The sequence below is a fragment of the Molothrus aeneus genome, chromosome 2 (genome assembly GCF_037042795.1).
Source record: "Molothrus aeneus isolate 106 chromosome 2, BPBGC_Maene_1.0, whole genome shotgun sequence".
In the NCBI taxonomy this organism is placed as follows: Eukaryota; Metazoa; Chordata; class Aves; order Passeriformes; family Icteridae; genus Molothrus; species Molothrus aeneus.
In genome coordinates, this window is record NC_089647.1 from 116329582 (window position 1) to 116353406 (window position 23825).

Sequence of the window (23825 nt, forward strand, 5' to 3'; positions counted from 1 at the left end):
ATAACGAAGGAGGTAAAGATAAAAGGTCAGTACAGAGAAAAAAAAAAGTAAAAGGAATGAATCTGTGTCAGCCTGTCTGTATTCCCTACTCAACATCTCAATCTAGAGTCAATCAGTGCCTATTAAAGGTTCAGGTAAAGCAATTAAAGAAGCCAAATTACTTTTTCTTTGAGCAACCAAGGCTTTGCTTCCAAATCTGTTCTGAAAGTCAAAGGGGCTGGAGCGTGTCCAGGGCAGGGAACGGAGCTGGGCAGGGGCTGGAGAATCCCTGAGGGAGCTGGGCAGGGGCTGGGGAATCCCTGAGGGAGCTGGGCAGGGGCTGCAGAATCCCTGAGGGAGCTGGGCAGGGGCTGGGGAATCCCTGAGGGAGCTGGGCAGGGGCTGGGGAATCCCTGAGGGAGCTGGGCAGGGGCTGCAGAATCCCTGAGGGAGCTGGGCAGGGGCTGCAGAATCCCTGAGGGAGCTGGGCAGGGGCTGCAGAATCCCTGAGGGAGCTGGGCAGGGGCTGCAGAATCCCTGAGGGAGCTGGGCAGGGGCTGGAGAATCCCTGAGGGAGCTGGGCAGGGGCTGCAGAATCCCTGAGGGAGCTGGGCAGGGGCTGCAGAATCCCTGAGGGAGCTGGGCAGGGGCTGCAGAATCCCTGAGGGAGCTGGGCAGGGGCTGGGGCTGGAGCAAAGGAGGCTCAGGGGCCCTTGTGGCTCTGCACAAGTCCCTGCCAGGAGGGCACAGCCGGGGGGGTCGGGCTCTGCTCCCAGGGAACAGGGACAGGAGCAGAGGGAACGGCCTCAGGCTGGGCCAGGGCAGGCTCAGGTTGGACAGCAGCAGCAATTTGCCCATGGAAAGGGAGCTCAGGCCTTGGCAGGGGCTGCCCAGGGAGCTTTGCAGTGCCCAGCCCTGCAGGTGTCCCCTGCAGGTGGCACTGAGTGCTCTGGGCTGGGGACAAGGTGCCCATGGGGCACAGCTGGCACTGCATGGGCTGGCAGGGCTGGGCCAGCCCCGGGGATCTGGGGATTTTGGGATTCCCTGAGGTTTGTTCCTGTCCCTTTCTCCCCCATCCTCCCTCAGGAGCTGTCACAGCCAGGGGGGTCAGGCTGTGCTCCAGGAACAGGAGAGGGAACAGCCTCAAGCTGGGCCAGGGAGTTTTCCCTCCTGAATTTCACCTGCATTTTCCATCAGAAGGCCTTCAAATTCTGCAGGCTGGAGTTTCCCCAGCAGAGCTGCTCCCTCCTCAAGGCTCATGGAATTAAACAGGCAGCACTGCCCTGAACCTGTATCTACTCCCCCCAGAACAGCCAAATGCCACCTTTATCCAGGAGTCTCTTGGTAGCCCCTGCTCTGAGGCTGCTCCTCAGGTGTTCCAGATGGTTTTTGGGAATTTGGTGTGGCCTTAGAGCCAGGATAACCCCAGGTGTGATTCCATGGGTGAAGGAACAGTCTGGTCACTGTGCACACACAAAGCTGGGGAATGGTCTGGACAGGCAGATTTTCCTCAGGGCATCTCCACAACCTGTGAGACAATTTTGTTTATGATTTAATCCCAAACTGCTCTGGGTCAGGAGGGACCTCAGAGCCCACCCAGTGCCACCCATGCCATGGCACGGACGCCTCCCACTGTCCCCAGTGCCCAGCCTGGCCTTGGGCACTGCCAGGGATGCAGGGGCAGCCCCAGCTGCTCTGGGCACCCTCCCCACCCTGCCAGGCAAGGATTTTTTCCTAATTCCATTCTAAACTTTCCCTCCATCAGTTTGAAGCCATCAGGTCTTGTCTTGTCACCACAAACTGTTGTAAAAACCTCTTGAAAGTTCCAATCTTATTTCTTCCTCCTTCATTTCAAATTCTCACCTTTTCCAGGTGAGAATTCCTGCTTTAATCCACAATACTATTCCAGGGCTGTGAATTGCCAACCCAGGCCTGCTCCCATTTCACTTCCTGTTTTTCTGCATCTCAATTCAACAGCTGTTCCTGGGATAGAATAAAGAAAATCTTCCAGAAGTCTTCCTGCATCTATTGCTGTTATTTCAAAAGGAGAATAAAGAAGAATCCTGGGCTATCCTGAGCGGAAGGGACCCCCAGGATCACTGATGCAGGCCCTGGCCCTGCCTGGGGCTGTGTGTCCTCCCAGCACAAAGCTGCAGTGCTCAGGGAGCCCCATGGAAATGGGGCTGGGCAGCACCTGGGAGGCTCCTGGGAAGGCAATTCCTGAATTCCCACTGCAGCCACTCCACAAGGACTCCACTGAAGGATTAAAAAAAGATTCAAATAAACCCCTGATGATTTTTTAATGCAAATTCCAACTGCAGTGCCAAGAAGGAGCTGTTTTTCCTGAAGACTTACAGGATACATTTGAATAGCTTCAAATGGATGAGCTGGTGTCATTTTTGCATTAGGAGATCCAAATATATTCAAATCAAATATGCAGAGTTGTGCTCTGCCACACAAGGGCCATTTACAGATTCCATGGGCCACAGTTTTCCAGCCACCCATCTGCAAAATAAATACCTGCAGTGTGCTTCTTCCATGCTTGGAAAAATCTATGATTTACACTCCCATTTCCAAGCATTAAACACTGAATTCCTGTTCACTGAGTGGGCACTTGGAAATTCCACTACAGACTAGCTGAGTAACCACCAACCTCATTTAGAAAGCTTTTGAATGTGGGAAATCTATTCCAAAATGTAAAGGCTTTTTCCAACATGTTTCCCCTCCTGCTGGGAATACACTCAAATGATCCAGAGTAAATTAATGATGATTTTGCCTTCATTTTGGGAACTCAAAAGGAAATAAACATTTTCAGACAGTATTTCATGGCAAATGTTTTTCTATTCATCTAAAAATAAAATCATTCCATTTGGAAAAACATTCCAACACCTGTGCCATCCAGGATTTCCAACCAAACCTGCTGAGACAAGAATAGAACCCTCTAAGGAAAATGCAGAAATCTCTCTGCTTTGTTCAAAAATTGGTATTTTGGAAGAAAGGAATGTGAGCTGAGGAATTATCATGCTCATTTATCCTTAATCCACTGAAAGGGAAGGAAAATGTCCCTTCAAGGGCTTTCTCCAAGTCATCCTGAGAGACATTCCCCCAAATCATCAGAGAGCAGCCAAATATTGGAATGTCTGGAGCCTCTTAGAAATTCCCAGCAGGAAAAAGGGTTAAAGGACAAGGGAGAAATGCAAAGTGTATTTGGCAGAGGCTGCAGGCTTTGGGTTTTAATAACCAAGCACCAAAAGTGACAGGAAGAATTCCAAAAGCCTCTCTGGGGTATTGCAAAGTGGATACAAACTGTGGAGAAATAAAAATCCCAAGGGACGGAGGCGTGCAGTGAGAGGCTCAGGCTCAGCTCTGAGGGGTCCTGAATGGCTGAACCTTTAAAATGGCTTCAGGTGGTCAAAAATGGCTTCAGGTGGATTTAAGGGGAAGTGAGGCATCACCCACTTTCCCAGGGAATTCAAGGTGTTTAAGCACCATTCCTTTACTCTGCTCTCCTCCCAAAGCAGGAGCTGAGCAGGGCAGTTCAGAAGAGCTGAACACAGAACAAAGGCAGCAGCTTTCATTTATTAATCACAAAAATTCAACCTATTCCCCCTGGCCTGGCTGCTTTAATCCAGAGTATTCCATGCATGAGCTGTTCCCACAGGAACAGAAACCACCAGCACCAAACCCAAGCCACAGCAAACCAAAACACCCAAACACATCCCAACTTCCTCTGCAGCTCCCTGAAAGCCCTGGCTGCACCACCTTTGGCAGAGGCAGCTCTTGGCAAAGGAGTGGGAGCTGCAGAAAATGGGATTTGTCAGGCATTCAATATTCAGCTTCACATCTCTGACAGATAGAGCAGCTCTTTCCAAAGCAGCTCTTTCCTTCCAAAGCCCAGGAGCCGCCCCAGACATTTGGATCCACAGCCCACTCCCAAAAATTCCCCCAGGATTCACTCCAAGAACGCTGAAAGCTGCAATCCCTGGCCCTCCTCACATTTTTGGTGGAATTTCTGGTTTCTTTAAGCCCTGTAACAGCAGAATAATGAACACAGATCACGTTAAAACCATGGGAAGGAGTGGGAAAACCATGGAGGTTCTCCCACTATGCCAGGGATTTGCAGGGGCAAAGCAGAAACTGGAGATAATGACACTGATAACATGAAATAATGAATTCATTACCAACCAGAAAAGAAATATTTGGCCAATTTACTGCCTGGGAGGACACCATTCACTGCCAGTTCCTCCCCAACCCCCTTGATTATGCCAGCAGGAAAATTCAGGGAGAGAAGGGAAATTCAGAGAAAAGCCCTTCTGGCTGGTATTAAATGTTATCTTTATTTCAAAATAAGCATTTTTAGAAATGAGCAGCAATTTTTCACTTGCTCTTTTGATGAGAGCTTTTGCCAGTGGGTGTCCCATGATCTGTACAGAATCATGGGAAGCTGCCCCATTTCCTGATAGGCAAAGGGTGCCCACTGCAGCCTTTCTTTGACTAATTCCTTCCACTGCCTTTTCCAGAAGTGATTCATGGCTGCACTCAGCTTTCCTGGAAGACATTTCTCAAAGTCTGCAAGGTATGGAAAGCAGGATATTCTCCTGGGCTGGCTTCTAACTGGCAATCTTTGTGCCTCTCCCTCTTTAGAGACAAACAGCAGTTTTAGTAACTTCATTCTATCAACTCTGATTTAATTCTTTTTCCCCTAAATATCAGAAGAAAACAAAACTTATACATATCTTTCACCCTATTCCCTGTGTGTCCTCATTTCTTAGAACTCCAGCCTTAGAAGCCTAAAAACCAGGTGCCTTTTTTATTATTTCATTTAAAGGAAATTCAGAAAGAGCCTCCCTGAACACTTGTATCACCTGGTAAATTTTGTTCTATTCTTGGAAGTCACAACACTACAAAGAGTTGTTTTACCTTGAGGGACTGTGAAATAATTACAAGTTCCCTGAGACTCCATGGCTGACTGGCTCCTAAAATCCCTCAGGTGTCACTTAAACCCAAGACACAGCAGTGAGAGCAGCTCAGACCTGCTCCAAGTCCTGCTGAGCCTCTGATCCAGCTGAGTCTGGAGGGTGCTGCATAAATAAACCTTCAAAGCAGCTCCCAGGCCCCTCATCCCCTCCCATTTTCCACAAGAAATGTGAGGGACCTTTGACTCCCATGCAGATCAGCTGTGGGGATACCAAAGCTCCCTGGGACATTTTCCACACTGATTGTACCTGGGCTGCTGCAATTCCACAGCAAACAAATTCAGCTCTCTGTGCCCAGAGCAGCTGGGGCTGCCCCTGCATCCCTGGCAGTGCCCAAGGCCAGGCTGGGCACTGGGGACAGTGGGAGGTGTCCCTGCCATGGCAGGGGTGGCACTGCTGGGATTTGAGGTCCCTTCCATCCCAACCCATTCCATGATTCTGTGATTCATTCCAAGACCAGAACAGGTTTCCAGTGTTGTAAAATGTTCCAAGTGAAGGTCAAATAATAAATCTGAGGGTGATAACACATTTGGAGGGAATTCCTAAGGTAAAGAATCCCAGACTGGGTTGGGAGGGACCTCAAAGCCCACCCAGTGCCACCCCTGCCATGGCAGGGACACCTCCCACTGTCCCAGGCTGCTCCAATGTCCCCAGTGTCCAGCCTGGCCTTGGGGATCCAGGGATGGAATTCCATGCCAGCCCAGCCCACCCTGCCAGGGAACAATTCCTCATTGCCAAGATCCCACCCAGCCCTGCCCTCTGGCACTGGCAGCCATTCCCTGGGTGCTGTCCCTGCATGCCCTGGAAATTGTCTCTCTCCAGCTTTCCTGGGGCTCCTCCAGGCCCTGCAAGGCCACCCTGAGCTCAGCCCAAAGCTTCTCCTGTGCAGGTGAACAATCCCAGCTGTGCCAGCCTTTCCTCCCAGCAGAGCTGCTCCATCCCTCTGCCCATCCTGGAGCCTCCTCTGGGCTCTCTGCAGCAGCTCCAGCTCTCCCCAGACTGTCTCAGAATTTCTGTTTATTGCTTTTCTCAGCCCCCAGCCCTGTTTTGGAAACTCCCCCCACTCCTTTTTCCCCATGGGGGCAGAAAGGGCCCAAAGCTCCCAGGAGGGCTCAGCCCTGAGCTATTCCTGGTGTGTCTGCAGCTGGTGCCACACTCTCCAAGGTATTTCTGAGGAACCTCATTAAGCTCCAGCAGCAGCAATGTTCCAGTCAAAGGAAAAACCTCTGCTGTGTGCTCAGCCCCCAGCAAACTCTGCCAGCAGGACTGTGCCCTGTGAGCAGCTGAGCCTTATCATTTTTTCCAGATGAACTGGGTTCTGATTGAAGTACTCCTCTAAAAAGCTTGGAGTGTTTTAATGTGCTCAAGTGTTCTCCATAAGAACGGCCTGGCCATGACTGTGAGCCCCTTTTGGCAGGCAGAGTTTCACAAACTCTATTTTGTATTTTTAGGCGCCACAAACCAATCACTTGTCAAAGTGATCTGATCCAACTGCCTCTACCTTGATAGTGCCTGAAGCCAGCTCAGAAAATCCCAGCTGACATTTCCAACCTGCCCAGCAGAGCAAGGGAAGAGCTTAAACAGCATTTCCAGTTCCACCTTCTGCAACCCCCACCTTGCAGCAAGGGCTGAAATGCCAAATTGGAGTCTTCAAATCAGCATTTGCAAGGCAAAGCCCTCATCAGGACAGGCAGCAACAAAGGGAGACTCAAATAACTGGGGGGGAGAGAGATTAAACAATAATTTGCAAATACATGAAATAAATACAGTCAGAGCTCATTAGTGAATTTGGTGTCCCACATCCAATCTATTTTAAAAAATAAAAGATTCTTCACTTCCAGGCTGACCTGATTGGGTTGACACATGAAAATCTTTCAGCATTTCTTTGCTCATGGTGGTTGTGTTTAGATTTTTGGATGCAGCTCTTTTCCCCACACCCTCATGGTCTGTCATGCTGCAGGTGGATTTTGTTCTCCTCTCCCTCAGCTCTCACAGGATCCTTTCCCTTGGGCTGAGAGTTTTTCCTTGGGCAGTTTTTAAGGATAAAATGAGGGGAACTGCTCTGCTATGATGATGATGATGAAACCACCAGCACCAAACACTGAACTGGGGCAGTTTAAACCAGGCTTAGGACAGGATGACACAAAAGGAGGATTGAACTCTGCTTTCCAATTTACAATCGCTGAGTGATCAACACCTCATTCCTGTCACTCCATCTGCTTCTCCTAGAACCAAGGATTTTTTACCTTTATTTCTTCAGGAGGTTTTTTTTATTTTTACCTTTTACAGCATCATTACTCACCAAGGCACTGGAAAAGGATGGATCTACTACAAATAACTGCAGGAGCTGATGAACAGTGAGAAATAAACACCTCTCAAAAATAGCCCCCACTGGCAGCATTTGCTTCCCAGCCCAAAGTGGTCCCTAAATAGCAGCAAGCCAGGTCCCAGCTCCTCCTCATGGCCCTGAATTCCACAGCACGATGGGGCTGGATTTCACTCTTAATTTACTCCCTGCAGCTCCACAGAATCCACCAGAGCCAGCCACTAAAATCATCTCCATTTCACCCCGATCCACTCCTCCACACAGGGCCAGCACACAGGGAATGGCCTCAACTGCAGGGGCAGGGAGGGATGGGATTCTGGGAATTGGGAATTTGGGGCTGGGATGGAATTCCCAGAGCAGCTGGGGCTGTCCCTGGACCCCTGGCAGTGCCCAAGGCCAGGCTGGACACTGGGGACAGTGGGAGGTGGCACTGGGACCATCTTTGATGTCCCTTCCATTCCAAACCATTCTGACTCCATTCAATAAAAACTTCATGGGACTCCCAGCCATGCCCAAGAATTATTCAGCTGCTCATTATTTTATACTGCTCCATTCATTCACTCTGATTAACCAACATTTTGCAGCCATTTTGTGCTTCCCACACCCCTTCAGGACTGTATCATCTGTGGGGTCACAGGTTTAGGATTTTTTTTTTGCTTTTCCTGTTTAACTGCCATTTCTGTAAAGTAAAAAAAAAATTATATAAAAAATTCTAACAGGTAAGGCAGCTGTCCCTGAAGTGTTTTCCTAAATTTTTATGGTGTTTTTCAGCTGTGCCACTGAGTGAAGATGTGACATAATCCCACTGGAGCAGGATGAGAAAGACTTCTGTACTTAACAATTTATTATCATGAAAAATGCAGCTGTATTATGCCAAAACCATGACTTGAGGGAGAGCACAGATAAGGATGAGAACAGCAGGTGGTTTTGGGGTTGTTTTCATTTCTAGTTCCTTCTAACACGACAGCAGCATTGGTTGAACTCAAATATTCAAGATATCATCCCAGGCAAGCAGAAGCTACGTGTGCATCCTCTGACACATCCTCTGTGACTAAGGGAAAAACAAAAGGAAACAAAAATTCAACCTGAACGCAGGAGGCTCTGGAAAACAACAGGAGCCGGTCAGAGCAGGCTGGAATTTCTGTGATCTTTCATTTTCCACTGCACTCACAGAGGCAAGAATGGAAGAGAAACTTCAAAAATGTTTTCTAAGAATGTTCTGGGAGGGGAGGAAAAAACTCAAAGCAATTACAAGAAGTTTCTGCATTTCAAAGAACAAAACAAGTGCACCTGGAATTTTCAAAAGGATTTCAAAAGCACTCCTAAAATCATGGAATGGTTTGGTTGGAAGAGGCTTTAAAGATCATCTAATTCCAACCTACTAATTCCTTCCACTATCCCATCCAAACCCCTGATAAAATAATAAAATATAATAAAAGATTTTATTATTTTTATATAATTTTATAATAAAAATGTAACTTTTATAATATATAAAAGTTATATTTTATATAGAATTATAAAAAATAATATTTATATATTTATATATTTATAAATTTATATTTATAAATATATAAATATTTATATTTTTATATCTTTATACACTGAACTGGGGCAGTTTAAACCAGGCTTATAAATATATAAATATAATTATATATTTATAAAGTATAAATTTATATTATAAATTTATAAATATATACATATAATTTATATATAAATTATATCTATATATTTATATATATTTATATATTTATATATTTATATTTTATATATACTTTATATATATACTTTCTATATATTATAATATAAATATAAATATATATTTATATAATATATAAATATATAAATATCTAAACATATAAATATATAAATATATAAATATATATATATATATATGTACGTACATGTATATATTTTATAACTTTTATATAATAAAAGGAGCCACAGAAGAGGCTGGAATTTAACCCAAATCTCCTGCATTTTTGGTGAGGTTAATGCCTGACACACTGTAATTATCTTAGCCATTAATTAGTGCCACACTGGCATTTCAAGCTGTTAAGATACATAACAACAGAGCTCTGAGGATGCATTTTATTTCTTTCTTTATTCATATGGCAAGAATCCACCTGTTTTGATTAAAGGGGCAAAAAAAGGCAGCATCAGAAAATAAATTTCTGAAGATATTTTAAATTTCTCAATATTCCAGGCAGTGATTTTTGTCTTAGGAACCCCCACTTGCTGAAAGCCAACACAGTTGTGCATCTGCTACCAAATTCAGCCAGAGAAATGTCTGGAGGTGCCTCTTTGCCAGCAGGGGAGATGCAACATCCCTGCAGATACAACATCCCTGCAGATAGAACAGATAGAACATCCCTGCAGATACAACATCCCTGCAGATAGAACAGATAGAACATCCCTGCAGACACAACATCCCTGCAGATAGAACATCCCTGCAGATAGAACATCCCTGCAGATAGAACAGATAGAACATCCCTGCAGATACAACATCCCTGCAGATAGAACAGATAGAACATCCCTGCAGATACAACATCCCTGCAGATAGAACAGATAGAACATCCCTGCAGATACAACATCCCTGCAGATAGAACAGATAGAACATCCCTGCAGATACAACATCCCTGCAGATAGAACAGATAGAACATCCCTGCAGACACAACATCCCTGCAGATAGAACATCCCTGCAGATAGAACATCCCTGCAGATAGAACATCCCTGCAGATAGAACAGATAGAACATCCCTGCAGATACAACATCCCTGCAGATAGAACAGATAGAACATCCCTGCAGACACAACATCCCTGCAGATAGAACAGATAGAACATCCCTGCAGATACAACATCCCTGTAGATAGAACAGATAGAACATCCCTGCAGATAGAACAGATAGAACATCCCTGCAGATAGAACAGATAGAACATCCCTGCAGATACAACATCCCTTCAGATAGAACAAATACAACATCCCTGCAGATACAACATCCCTGCAGATACAACATCCCTGCAGATACAACATCCCTGCAGATACAACATCCCTGCAGATAGAACAGATACAACATCCCTGAAGATAGAACAGATAGAACATCCCTGCAGATAGAACATCCCTGCAGATAGAACATCCCTGCAGATGATAGAACATCCCTGCAGATAGAACAGATAGAACATCCCTGCAGACAGAACATCCCTGCAGATGATAGAACATCCCTGCAGATGACAGAACATCCCTGCAGATGACAGAACATCCCTGCAGATACAACATCCCTGCAGATACAACATCCCTGCAGATGACAGAACATCCCTGCAGACACAACATCCCTGCAGACACAACATCCCTGCAGACACAACATCCCTGCAGAGCAGTGGGTAAGGCCAGAACTGCACTCTGGCAGCTGAGGAAGGAACAATTAAAGACCAGCCTCTCCTGACAGCACCTCCTGTGGAGCTTTCCTGCACTTCAGCTGCTCTGAGCTTTGTGTTGGGACAGATCCCTGGAAAACTTCCAGAATTGGCTTGATTTGTACCTTACACAGATTCTAAGCCTTCCCCAAGGGGAGAACACCCCATGATGTGGGGATTTGTTTGTGGTGGGCTGGTTTTGCAGAGGCCCTGCTGATCTCAGCTGCCCTGAGCTGATTTCTGTGTGTTCCACAACCCCAGGCAGGAGCTGCTCATTCTTTCCACTGCCTGTGCCTGCAGCTGCTGCATCCTGGAGCCCCAGGAAAATTCAACCTTTCCTCAGAGTTTCCATGAGCCAGGCAATGCTGGCTCCCAGCTGGAGGGCACCTGGCACAAGGGCCAAGGAATCCTGCACAGGAATGGCCAAAAACACCCAGGAATGGGGAAAAGACCCAGGGACTGGACAAAAACACCCAGGAATGGGTAAAACACCCAGGGACTGGACAAAAACACCCCAGGGACTGGAAAAAAACACCCCAGGAATAGCCAAAAACACCCAGGAATGGGAAAAACACCCAGGGACTGGACAAAAACACCCCAGGAATGGGAAAAACCAACCCAGGAATGGGCAAAACACCCCAGGGATGGGCAAAAACAACCCAGGGATGGGCAAAACCAACCCAGGGATGGGCAAAACCAACCCAGGGATGGGGAAAAACACCCCAGGAATGGGAAAAGCCAACCCAGGGATGGGAAAAACCAACCCAGGAATGGGAAAAAACAGCCCAGGAATGGGAAAAAACAGCCCAGGAATGGGAAAAACCAGCCCAGGAATGGGAAAAACCAGCCCAGGAATGGGAAAAACCAACCCAGGAATGGGCAAAACCAACCCAGGAATGGGGAAAAACACCCCAGGGATGAGCAAAAACAACCCAGGAATGGGGAAAAACCAACCCAGGAATGGGCAAAAACACCCCAGGAATGGGAAAAACCAACCCAGGAATGGGAAAAACACCCCAGGAATGGGGAAAACCAACCCAGGAATGGGAAAACCAACCCAGGAATGGGAAAAACCAACCCAGGAATGGGAAAAACCAACCCAGGAATGGGGGAAAACAGCCCAGGGATGGGAAAAACACCCCAGGGATGGGAAAAACCAACCCAGGAATGGGAAAACCAACCCAGGAATGGGAAAAACCAACCCAGGGATGGGAAAAAACCAACCCAGGAATGGGCAAAAGCAACCTAGGAATGGGGAAAAACAGCCCAGGAATGGGGAAAAACCAACCCAGGGATGGGAAAAAACACCCCAGGAATGGGAAAAACCAACCCAGGAATGGGAAAAACCAACCCAGGAATGGGGAAAAACAGCCCAGGAATGGGGAAAACAGCCCAGGGATGGGCAAAACCAACCCAGGAGTTCCCACTGATTCCCCCTCCAAAAGCTGTGGTTGCCACCAGAAACCCTTTCTTAGAATTTAACATCACAACCTGCAACAAATGGACATTTTAATTCTTATTTCATCACCTTTTTCCACAGTCATGGACATTTTAATTCTTATTTCATCATCTTTTCCATAGTAATGGACATTCTAATTCTTATTTCATCATCATTTTCCACAGTAATGGACATTTTAATTCTTATTTTCTCTGTCCACAGTAATGGACATTTTAATTCTTATTTCATCACCTTTTTCCACAGTCATGGACATTTTAATTCTTATTTCCTATGTCCATAGTATTGGACACTTTAATTCTTATCTCATCTTCTTTTTCCACAGTAACAGAAATTTTAGTTCTGATTTACTTTTTCCACAGCAATGGACATTTTAATTCTTATTTCCTATGTCCATAGTAATGGGCATTTTAATTCCTATTTCCTATTTCCATAGTATTGGATATTTTAATTCTTATTTCATCTTATTTTTCCACAGCTATGGACATTTTAATTCCTATTTCCTATTTCCATAGTATTGGACATTTTAATTCTTATTTCATCTTATTTTTCCACAGTAATGGACATTTTAATTCTTATTTCCTATTTCCATAGTAGTGGATATTTTAATTCTTATTTCACCTTCTATTTCCACAATAATGGACATTTTACTTCTTTTCTATTTCCATGGACACATTCCTACTGCAGCTCTCAGGAATTATCAACAATTCTACAGTGAAATACTCAGAGATGGGAGTTGTTAAAGAATTTAATAATATTACCTCCCTTGTTTGGTGATCAGAAAATTTTTAATTTAATTTTTAATTCCAAACCCACAGAAGTGTTCTGTTTAACTACATGGATTATGAATGGGGGGAAACACCAACAGGAAAGAAATCCATTTATGGGAACAACAGAGCCTGGCTCTTGTGGCACCTCAGAGCCTCCTCCCTCCAGGACACAGAGGAACAATTCTCCTCCTGCCTTCCAGCCAGCCCTTCCTGGGAAACAGCCTCCGTGTTAACAGGCCTCCACACAACCAGCCACTTGTTTTAAACCAGGACCAAACCTTCAGGAAGTTTCCAGAATGGTTTTCAGTCCACGCAAGAAAATGAAGTCAGTTTGGTTGACTTGGCTGCATCTAAAAGTCAAAAAGTTGCATTTTATGGGGGTTTTAATGATTGTTTTAAAAATTGATACTAAAAATTTGATAAATCAATTCATCAAATTTTTATAATAAATTTAAATCAAAGGAACTCAAATCCAACTCCTGAGAGCTCAAAAACCAAGAGTTCTTTGCCAGCACCAAAATAACTCCAAGGAAAACCTCCAAAAGCAAAATCCCAGCCAGCTCCTCACTTGTGAGCCTCTGAAAATCTGCCCAGGGGAGAGGGAAGTTACATCTGAATAAATGAAATTCACTGAGCAGGGACAGCTCTGCTTCTGTGAGCGACCAATCAGTGAGTGCCATAATTAATGAAGTTAATTCTGCTTCCCTCTGGCAGGAAGAGAGCAAAGGTCCAGAGCAGGGTCTGGGGGTGATTCTGATTTAGGACATTTCACATCCTAAATCCCTGTGCTGGCAGCCACCACTCTCCAACCTCCTCATTTTTAACAGCAGCATCCCCCAACACTTCAGGACAATGACTTCCACAGATTAATTATGCATTACACCCACAACAAACCAAAATGTAAATGGTATTTTAGAGCTCTGTTCCAACTTCAGGTTCACTGAACACAGCCCATACTCAATCACTGCCAGCACATTTCTGTATTTAAAGAGGAAACAAAGAGCCCCTGGTCAGAACAAGAGATAAAACCCCAATGAAAACTTTCCCAAATGGCCACTGAGGAAAGAGCTTCATAAATACAGAAACCACAACCAAACCCCAGCATTAAAGCAAACCCAGGCAGCTCAGGTGTCCCTGGGGCTGGAGCATCCCTGGGGTCCCTTCCAACCCAACCCATCCCAACCCAACCCAACCCAACCCAACCCAACCCAGGAGTTTCTGTTTGCACACAGGAACAACCCCCAGACTCCACTGGAATTTCTGATTAGCCATTAAAGAACTATAGAAGCAAACATAAAACCCCCAAAAACCCAGAAGCACTAAAAACTTCAATTAAATATATGTCACAATTCAATAGATGCATTTGCTGCATGGATTTTTTTATTATTTCCCTCATCTTGTGTTCTCCTGACTTCCTATTATGACACCAAGTCATGTTATTTATTAATAATCAATATTAGTTATAAATGTATGAACACAGCTTATTAAAACTTGAATAAACTACTGACTGAACTACTTCAGCAATAAACTGTCACAGAATGAAATCCTTGCTGCTATAATTTAGTCCTGCTCTGCATGGGACAGTTCAGTCCCTGCTGATATTAAGAATTATTTAATGCTGATGTTACTGAGGGGTGTTTGGGCTGAGTTTCAAGGCAGTCTCACCTCTAAAGCAATGAAAATGCAAACCCAGGCAGCCCAGGTGTCCCTGGAGCTGGAGCATCCCGGGGTCCCTTCCAACCCAACCCATCCCAACCCATCCCAACCCATCCCAACCCATCCCAGGAGTTTCTGTTTGCACACAGGAACAACCCCCAGACTCCAGTGGAATTTCTGATTAGGCATTAAAGAACTACAGAAGCAAAAAAAAAAAAACCCAGAAGCACTAAAAATACTGTCACAATTCAATAAATGTATTTGCTGCATTGTTTCTTAATTATTTCCCTCATCTGCAGTTCTCCTGACCTTCTGTTATGACACCAGGTAATGTTATTTATTAATAATCAGTATTAGTTATAAATGTATGAACACAGCTTATTAAAACTTCTACTGACTGAACTACTTCAGCAATAAACTGTCACAGAATGAAATCCTTGCTGCTAAAATGATTTTTATAATTTAGTCCTGCTCTGCATGGGACAGTTCAGTCACTGCTGATAATAATAAATAAAAAAGAAATTAAAAAGTGACTGCTGATAATAAAAAATAAAAAATACCTGGTTGTGCATTTTGGGGCCATTTTGGTTCATCTTGGGTGCAGCCCTGGCTGGGCGCTGGTGCTGCCCAAGGTGCATCCATGGAGGCCTTAGAATAAATCTTTATTAAAAGATTCAGTTTTTATTCTTTATTTTTAATCTTTATTCTTTACTTTATATTCTTTATTTTATATTCCTTATTCTTTATTTTATATTCCTTATTTTTATTCTTTATTTTTAATCTTTCTTTTTATTCTTTATTCTTTATTTTATATTCCTTATTCTTTATTTTTATTCTTTATTTTTAATCTTTCTTTTTATTCTTTACTCTTTATTTTATATTTATTATTCTTTATTTTTACTCTTTATTTTTATTCTTTATTCTTTATTTTTATTCTTGATTCTTGATTTTATATTCTTTATTCTTTCTTTTTAATCTTTCTTTTTAATCTTGATTCTTGATTTTATATTCTTTATTCTTTCTTTTTAATCTTTCTTTTTATTCTTTCTTTTTATTCTTTCTTTTTATTCTTTCTTTTTAATCCTTATTTTTAATCTTTATTCTTTATTAAAAGATTTATTACATTTTATCTTAATAAACCATTACAATTTATTATTAAAATTTTAAATTTCTTACACCATTATAATATAATAACATATCACGTAAGTTCTGTGGTGTCATAATAATTTATCACTAAATTTTTATTAAATCTTTATTATTTGAATAAATCCCTGCTTCATTTCTCAGTTCTGCTGTGGCTCAGCCGTCCCAAGGCACCAGCAATATTCTAGCTCCAATATCCTAGCTCCAAGAGTATTCCTAGCCCAAATATCCTAGCTCCAATATTCCTAGCTCCAATATCCTAGCTCCAATATCCTAGCTCCAATATTCCTAGCCCCAATATCCTAGCTCCAATATCCCAGCTCCAATATCCCAGCTCCAATATCCTAGCTCCAAGAGTATTCCTAGCTCCAATATTCCTAGCTCCAATATCCTAGCTCCAATATTTCTATCCCCAATATTCTAGCTCCAATAATATTTCTACCTCCAATATTTCTACCTCCAATATTTCTACCTCCAATATTTTGTTAATATCTCCAACAATATTTCTATCTCCAATAATATTTTTATCTCCAATATTTTGTCAACATCTCCAACAATATTTCTATCTCCAATATTTCTATCTCCAATATTTTGTCAACATCTCCAATAATATTTCTATCTCCAATATTTCTATCTCCAATATTTTGTCAACATCTCCAATAATATTTCTATCTCCAATATTTCTATCTCCAATATTTTGTCAACATCTCCAATAATATTTCTATCTCCAATATTTCTATCTCCAATATTTTGTTAATATCTCCAACAATATTTCTATCTCCAATAATATTTCTATCTCCAATATTTTCTTAATATCTCCAATAATATTTCTATCTCCAATATTTTGTTAACATCTCCAATAATATTTTCCCTCCAATATTTCTATCTCCAATATTTTGTTAATATCTCCAACAATATTTTTATTTCCAATACTTCTACCTCCAATATTTTGTTAATATCTCAAAAAATATGTTTATCTCCAATATTTCTATCTCCAATATTTCGTTAACATCTCCAATAATATTTTTATTTTCAATATTTCTATCTCCAATATTTTGTTAATATCTCCAATAATATTTTTATCTCGAATATTTTGTTAATATCTCCAATAATATTTTTATCTCCAATATTTTGTTAACATCTCCCAATAATATTTTTATCTCCAATAATATTTCTATCTCCAATATTTTGTTAACATCTCCAATAATATTTCTATCTCCAATATTTCTATCTCCAATATTTTGTTAATATCTCCAATAATATTTTTATCTCCAATATTTTGTTAACATCTCCAATAATATGTTCATCTCCAATATTTCTATCTCCAATATTTTGTTAATATCTCCAACATCAAAGCTATTCATGAGAATTTTACAACACTGATTTTCTAGGTTCAGGTATTTTTGAGACAACCAACAACCATCTTGTGCAACAAGAGTGATTTGAATATTTAAATCAATAAATATTAAATATTTCCAATTTTTTTCTGCCTATAAAAGTATTTGGATTGTCTGCTTGAAGCACTGATCAGCCAAAAATTGGCAAAAAATTGACCAAAAAAATTGGGGTTAAAAGGTCCAAAAAAAAAAACCAACCCAGGAATGGGGAGAAATTCCTGTGGGAAAAGGGAAAAATTTGAATTAAATTCTGATTTTTGGACCTGAAAATTGGCAAAATATTCCCAAATATCCAAAAAAAATTCCCAAAAATTCCCCAAAAAAATTCCCAAAAATTCCCCAAAAAAATTCCCAAAAATTCCCCAAAAAAATTCCCAAAAATTCCCCAAAAAAATCTGAGGACTTGAATAAGTGGAATTTTGACACAGAAATAATTCTTCTGGAGACCTCCAGAAGATATGTGTGTGATATAATCCTCAAGCTGCTCAAAGAATAGAACTTCCAGAAGTGCTATTGAAAAACTTTTCCTAATGGAAGGTTCCTCATTTTCTTGTCATGATTTTAGTGTCCAAAGTCAATCCAGCTCACTGAGATGTGATTTTAAACCACACTCTTAACCCTGAGCTTTCTTTGGAAACCAGAAGCATTGAAATCTATAAACACTGTCCCAAAAAAAGAGAATTTTTTTGGCAGAGAAAGAATGAAAACCATCAAAATACATGCAGGTGCCAATAATGAAATTGGATATTCCCATTGGGGAAACTTTGCCAAGAGCAGAGCTGTGGTCACAAAAATCTATAAATGTAAAACCGCTTTTTTTGGGGGGGGGAAATCTACTTTTAAAATGTTTTCTTTTTAATGGGATCTAAGAAGCTTAAAAAACGTGAAGTAAAAGGATTACAAGGCATGTGGCAGAGGCAGGAAGAGATTAGCAGAAAATGGAGATTATTTGTTAGGAAATGCTGCTGAGAAACCTGCTCAGCTCCCTGCCAGGCACAAGGAGTTCCTGCAATACCTGCCAAGCCCTAATGCACCTGCTGGTTATCCCAGAGCCTCCAAGGCAACCCAAATCCCGAATAAATGTCCTTAATACAGAGCTTTATTTCCAGCTGAGCCCACACGAGGCTTGCAGCACTGCCAGGACGCCAAAGTGCAGGAAAGCAGAGTTTGGGAGCTGCACTTCCAGGGTGCTGCTGCTGCTCGCCTCGCTGGGTTTGTCTGCAAGCACAAATATTCCAGATAATTCTTTTTAAGAAATGATACATTTAGTGATACATTTTTAATACATGAGAAATTTAATGCATTCCAGATGTTTCTTTTTAAGAAATGATTGCACAGAGAATTGTTCCCAGCCAGCCCTGGGGTTACTGAGGACACAGCTCAGCTCCAGCTCCGAGTGCGCTTCCTGCAGGATGAATTCCTGTAAAAATTCCCTTTTCCCAGAGAAAAGCTGCTCCCATGCATTTCCTGCAGGATGAATTCCTGTAAAAATTCCCTTTTCCCAGAGAAAAGCTGCTCCCATGCATTTCCTGCAGGATGAATTTCTGTAAAAATTCCCTTTTCCCAGAGAAAAGCTGCTCCCATGCATTTCCTGCAGGATGAATTCCTGTAAAAATTCCCTTTTCCCAGAGAAAAGCTGCTCCCATGCATTTCCTGCAGGATGAATTCCTGTAAAAATTCCCTTTTCCCAGAGAAAAGCTGCTCCTATGCTGCTCCCATGCATTTCCTGCAGGATGAATCTCTGCAATAATTCCCTTTTCCCAGAGAAAAGCTGCTCCCATGCATTTCCTGCAGGATGAATTTCTGTAATAATTCACCTTTCCCAGAGAAAAGCTGCTCCCATGCATTTCCTGCAGGATGAATTTCTGCAATAATTCCCTTTTCCCAGAGAAAAGCTGCTCCCATGCATTTCCTGCAGGATGGATTTCTGCAATAATTCCCTTTTCCCAGAGAAAAGCTGCTCCCATGCATTTCCTGCAGGGTGAATTTCTGCAATAATTCCCTTTTCCCAGAGAAAAGCTGCTCCCATGGCAGAGCTGCCTGCTCTCAGCTTCTCTGGCAATTTTAGTTGTTGTTAATTATGGAGAACTCGCTGCCATGCTCATTAATTGGCAAAAATCAGCAGATTAAGGTAATTATCACAGAGCCATTGAAGGTGGAAGTGGCTTTCCCAGCAGAACCATCATGGAAACAGGACAAAATATGGTCTAAAATATGGAAATGGATTTAAAATGTGATTTTTAAACACCTAAAATGTCCCCAAGTGCCACATCCAACCACCTCTGGAACACTCCCAGAGATGGAGACTCCAGCAAAAACCAAACCAAAGGCTCAGAAACTTCTCCAAATCAAAATCTCAGAAACATTTTCAAGGAATTGAAGGGAAAATTGTCTCGGTCCAAAATCTCTCCTAGGCCTAAAGCCAGTGATTTTCTGAGCAATGAAATTCCCTGGAGGAACAATTTGTGCTCCTCTGTGCCCACAGGGAAGGGAAATGGAAACTGGATTTGGGTTTTTGGTTAAGGTTGGCATTGAATGTGTGAGATGGATTTTGTGTTTAGTAGGTTTTATTTCTATTACAGTTTCCCAAACTGTCAATGTTATAATACTTTATTTTCATTAATTAAAAATGGAGCTGTATTTCTATAAGGGTTTTAAGGATAAATTGTTTAATTAAGAAATTGTACTTTAAGGGGAAATGGAAACTGGATTTGGGGTTTTTGGTTAAGGTTGGGATTAAATGTGTGAGATGGGATTTTGTGTTTAGTAGTTTTCATTTCTATCACAGTTATTACATTATAGTTAATATTTATATTTAAAACCGTGAGTTTTATAGTATTTTATTTTCATTAATTAAAAATGGAGCTGTATTTTTAAAAAGGCTTCAAGGATAAATTGTTTAATTAAGAAATTATACTTAAATTATTTTTACTTTTAACTTATTACTAACTACTTGTGGTTTGTAATGTGGATTTTTTTAATTACATAATATTACTTGTGAAGAAGGATTAGTTTCTGTTTAAAACTCTTCTCTTGTTTTATATATATTATTATATATTCAAACTTTAAACTCTAATTTTTCTACTATGTGATACAACACACTTCTATTTAAACAACACACTTCTAATTTTAGTTCTATTGTTTAATTTTAATAAATTAAATAAATTAAATTAATTAAATTAAAAATAATAAAATAATAAATAATAAATAATTAAATTATATATATTATATATATTATTATATATTTTATATATATAATAAATAATTAAATAGTAATAAATAATTAAATAATTAAATAAATAATAGATTAATAATTAAATTAAATAAATAAATAAAATTAAATAAATTATTGTTTGATTTTAATAAATTAAATAAACCATTTTAAATAATAAATTTCATTTAATTTTAATTAATGACATAATTTTAAAATAATAAATTTATTCAATTTTTTTATTATTTAATTTTGGAAGTCTTCCTCCCACCTTTAGGTCAAATGCAGTGTTCTCTTGGGGGTCAGTGTTTGTCAGCACACAAATCTGAAATTCTCAGTTCCCAGGGATCCAAGCAGGCAGAAATGAAATTATTTCACTTTTCAGCCTTGCTGTGCCCGTGTCAGAATTGTGGAATCCCCAGGGAGGTCTGACACATCCCTGGGGATGACAGGAGCCAGGGAAATCCTTCACCTGCACAAATCCCATCCAAACCCTGAGGGGCCTCTACTGCCAGAAAACAGCCCTTAAAATGGAATATCCCAGCAAGAACATGGAAAACCACAAAAACCTAATTGGAAATTGTTTACTGATACATTTTCTTAAATAAATGAGTACACAGTTTGAAAACAAAAATTCAAGAATTACAATCCCTCAAGCACACAGTCAACACTGAAGCTACCAAAAGCTGCAGATCCAATGTAAAAAGCAGTCCAGAAAATCCCAATTTTCAATTTTTTAAAGTAATTTGCCAACTTGAAGATGAGAAAAAAAAGGGTTTTGTCTGAGGTAATTTCCTGTACTTCAATAGAAAGAAAAAACTCCAGAACTGAAAGGAATTCCTGAACTGTGCTTTAGAAAACTCGAGAGTAAGTGCTTAGGTAAATTTAAAGTTTTTTTTACTCAGGAAGATTTTGGGGCTGGCATTAAGAAACTGGTCATGAAGTATTTTTATTTCTTCTGAGAATAAACTGCCATTGACAGGAAGAACTGACAGGAAGGTCTGGTTTTGAGAGACTGCTCACAAACCATTTAAAACTTCTGATTTCTCAACTGGGATTACCTACAGCTCAATAAAAACCATTAAAAATCTGAAAAGGAGAAAGAAGAGGAATGTGCAGGCAGCACTTGCAGAACAGATCTTGGCTGGGGAGGGACAGAACAGGAACAGTTACCAGGGGCTGTCCTGTCTCACCTTTGATTGGATCAACCCTCCTCAAATAGGGCAATCCAGGATTAGTTATTAGGGGGCCATGAAGGGGGGAAAATCCCATTTAACTGGAGAGAAAAAATCCCATTTAACTGGAGAGAAAAGGTATTTTAGGAGTGTGTTACACCTGCTGGGAAAAGCAGAGTGCTCACAGAGTAGAACCAACCAAACCCAGCAAAATTCAGAATATTTACAAACACTGGGTGAGGATCCCTTCATCAGCACCAAACTCCACAGCTCTGCTGCACAAGTTGGAATTTTCTGGGTGTATTCTACACCAAACCAAAGGAATTTTCTTAAAGTTCACCCCCTAACCAAGTGCAGCCTTTTAAAATTACCTTGGAATCCTTCTCAAGTGGTCCAGTGACATTTCAGTGTGAGCACATCACCCCACACACCTGAGGGACAAAATTCCTGCATTCCCTTGGACACCAAAACCACCAAATGCTCTGCAGAACTGGACAAACCATGGCACAATGCAGCATTTCCCTCATTTTTAATAGAACTTTGTTTTTCTTACATCATCCAAATGCTGAGGGCACCTCTGACACCTCCAAAATCTGGGATTCAGCCTCAGGGCCTCGTTCCACTTTCTCTCTCTGCACCTTCCTGACATTTGGCCAACAAAATAAATTAAAAACATGGCCAGTCCATGTGGGTTCTTAAAAATGTCACTTTTTGCCAGCTTTCAAGAGTTATCAGCTCTTGCCAGCTCTGTAACTTGATAAAATGAAGCTAAATTATGTATTTCAGTGCTGCAATTCAGTGACCACAGACAACTGAACTGATTTTTCATCTATTAAAAGTCTGCATGCACCTACCTTCCAAGGACCTCCACCTGGCTTAAGTTTTGTGTTACTTCTAAAACTTTGAGACTTTTCTTCCCACCTGGAGACAGATATTTATTCAAGTTCAAGGCAGTTCTCCCATTCTTTACCTTAGAAATGTAATTTATGCAGGATCTGTACATGGTGAAGACAACACAGTTTATGCTGAGATGATGAGACTCAAATTCATTTGTTACCACTGCCCAACCTTTCATTTGTTACCACTGCCCAACCTTTCAAGTCCATTCTGTTTAATTCAAATCTGTTTAAAAACTAAGCATCACCTTCAGGATGAAAGGGTTTGATAGCAGAAACAAGAAAAAAAAGAATAAAACCACAACAGCAGGTGCTCCAAACACCACCTTAAGCACAAAGCTCAGGCTAGGGGCGTCCAGGGATATTTGATTTCATTTCTGTTTCATGCAGAGCTTCACCCTGGGCTACAGATTCACGAATCAAAGGAATGAAGCTAAAATAGCTGCTGGTGTTGAAAGTCCCACGGAATCATGTGGAATCACCAAGGTTTGGGCACCATGCAGTGCCAGCTGTGCCCCGTGGGCACCTTGTCCCCAGCCCAGAGCACTCAGTGCCACCTGCAGGGGACACCTGCAGGGCTGGGCACTGCAAAGCTCCCTGGGCAGCCCCTGCCAAGGCCTGAGCTCCCTTTCCATGGGCAAATTGCTGCTGCTGTCCAAGCTGAGCCTGCCCTGGCCCAGCCTGAGGCCGTTCCCTCCGCTCCCGGAGCAGAGTCCGGCCCCTCCTGGCTCCACCCTCAGAGCGGGCTCAGCTCAGCCCGGCTCGGGACGCGGCTCTCGGCAGGACCGAGGGGACGGGCGGGACACGCAGCCACAGCCTCGCCCCCTCATCCCCTCGCTCCCCCGAGGTTCTCTCGCACAGCGAACCGCGGCAGCCCCGGCCCCGCACCCCGCGCCCCCCTCACGGCTCCCGGCCCGCCTCACCCGGCACGGGCCGTCCTGGAAGACGCGCGGGTCCAGGTTGCAGGCGATGGTGGCGGTGGGCAGATCGCGCAGCGCCACCGCCTCCATCTCGCGGTCAACGAAGCTCCACTCCGCGTCCGCCTCCTCTTCCTCCTCCCCTTCCTCCTCGTCTTCCCCGGGCGGCAGCGGCTGCTGGAGCGGCGGCTCCTCCATGGCCGGAGGCGAGCGGAGGCGGCAGCAGCGACGTCGCTGAGGCGGCTTCTCCCATCCCCCGCCCGCCATCTTGTTTCCTTCGCCCCCGCCCCGCAGCAGCCAATCGGAAGCCGCCACCGCCCCCACCGCGGGCCGTGTCAGCCAATCGGAAGCCGCCGCCGCTGCGGCAACAGGTGGCGCGTGAGGCCGCGTCCGCCATGTTGGGCGAGGGCAGCGCCGTGAGGGAGCGGCTGAGCTCCCACCCACAAAATCAACTATATATGTATAAAATATACTATATTTACCATCCGCACTGTATATTTAGTATATATTGTGC

The 23825-nt window shown here is 42.5% G+C and overlaps 1 protein-coding gene across 3 annotated transcripts in view; it reads right to left on the minus strand.

Annotated features, from left to right (window-relative positions):
* RCAN1 (regulator of calcineurin 1) overlaps positions 1–23579 on the minus strand; it is a 48330-nt gene extending 24751 nt beyond the window's left edge. For all 3 annotated transcript variants that reach the window (XR_010783224.1, XM_066545573.1, XM_066545572.1), the window contains exon 1: positions 23318–23579. Coding sequence is in view for 2 of the 3 variants with exons in the window: in XM_066545573.1 (XP_066401670.1) it covers positions 23318–23578 (261 nt within the window). In the remaining variant the exon portion in view is untranslated. The remainder of the gene's footprint in view (positions 1–23317) is intronic.
* Between the last annotated feature and the right edge of the window lie 246 nt (positions 23580–23825).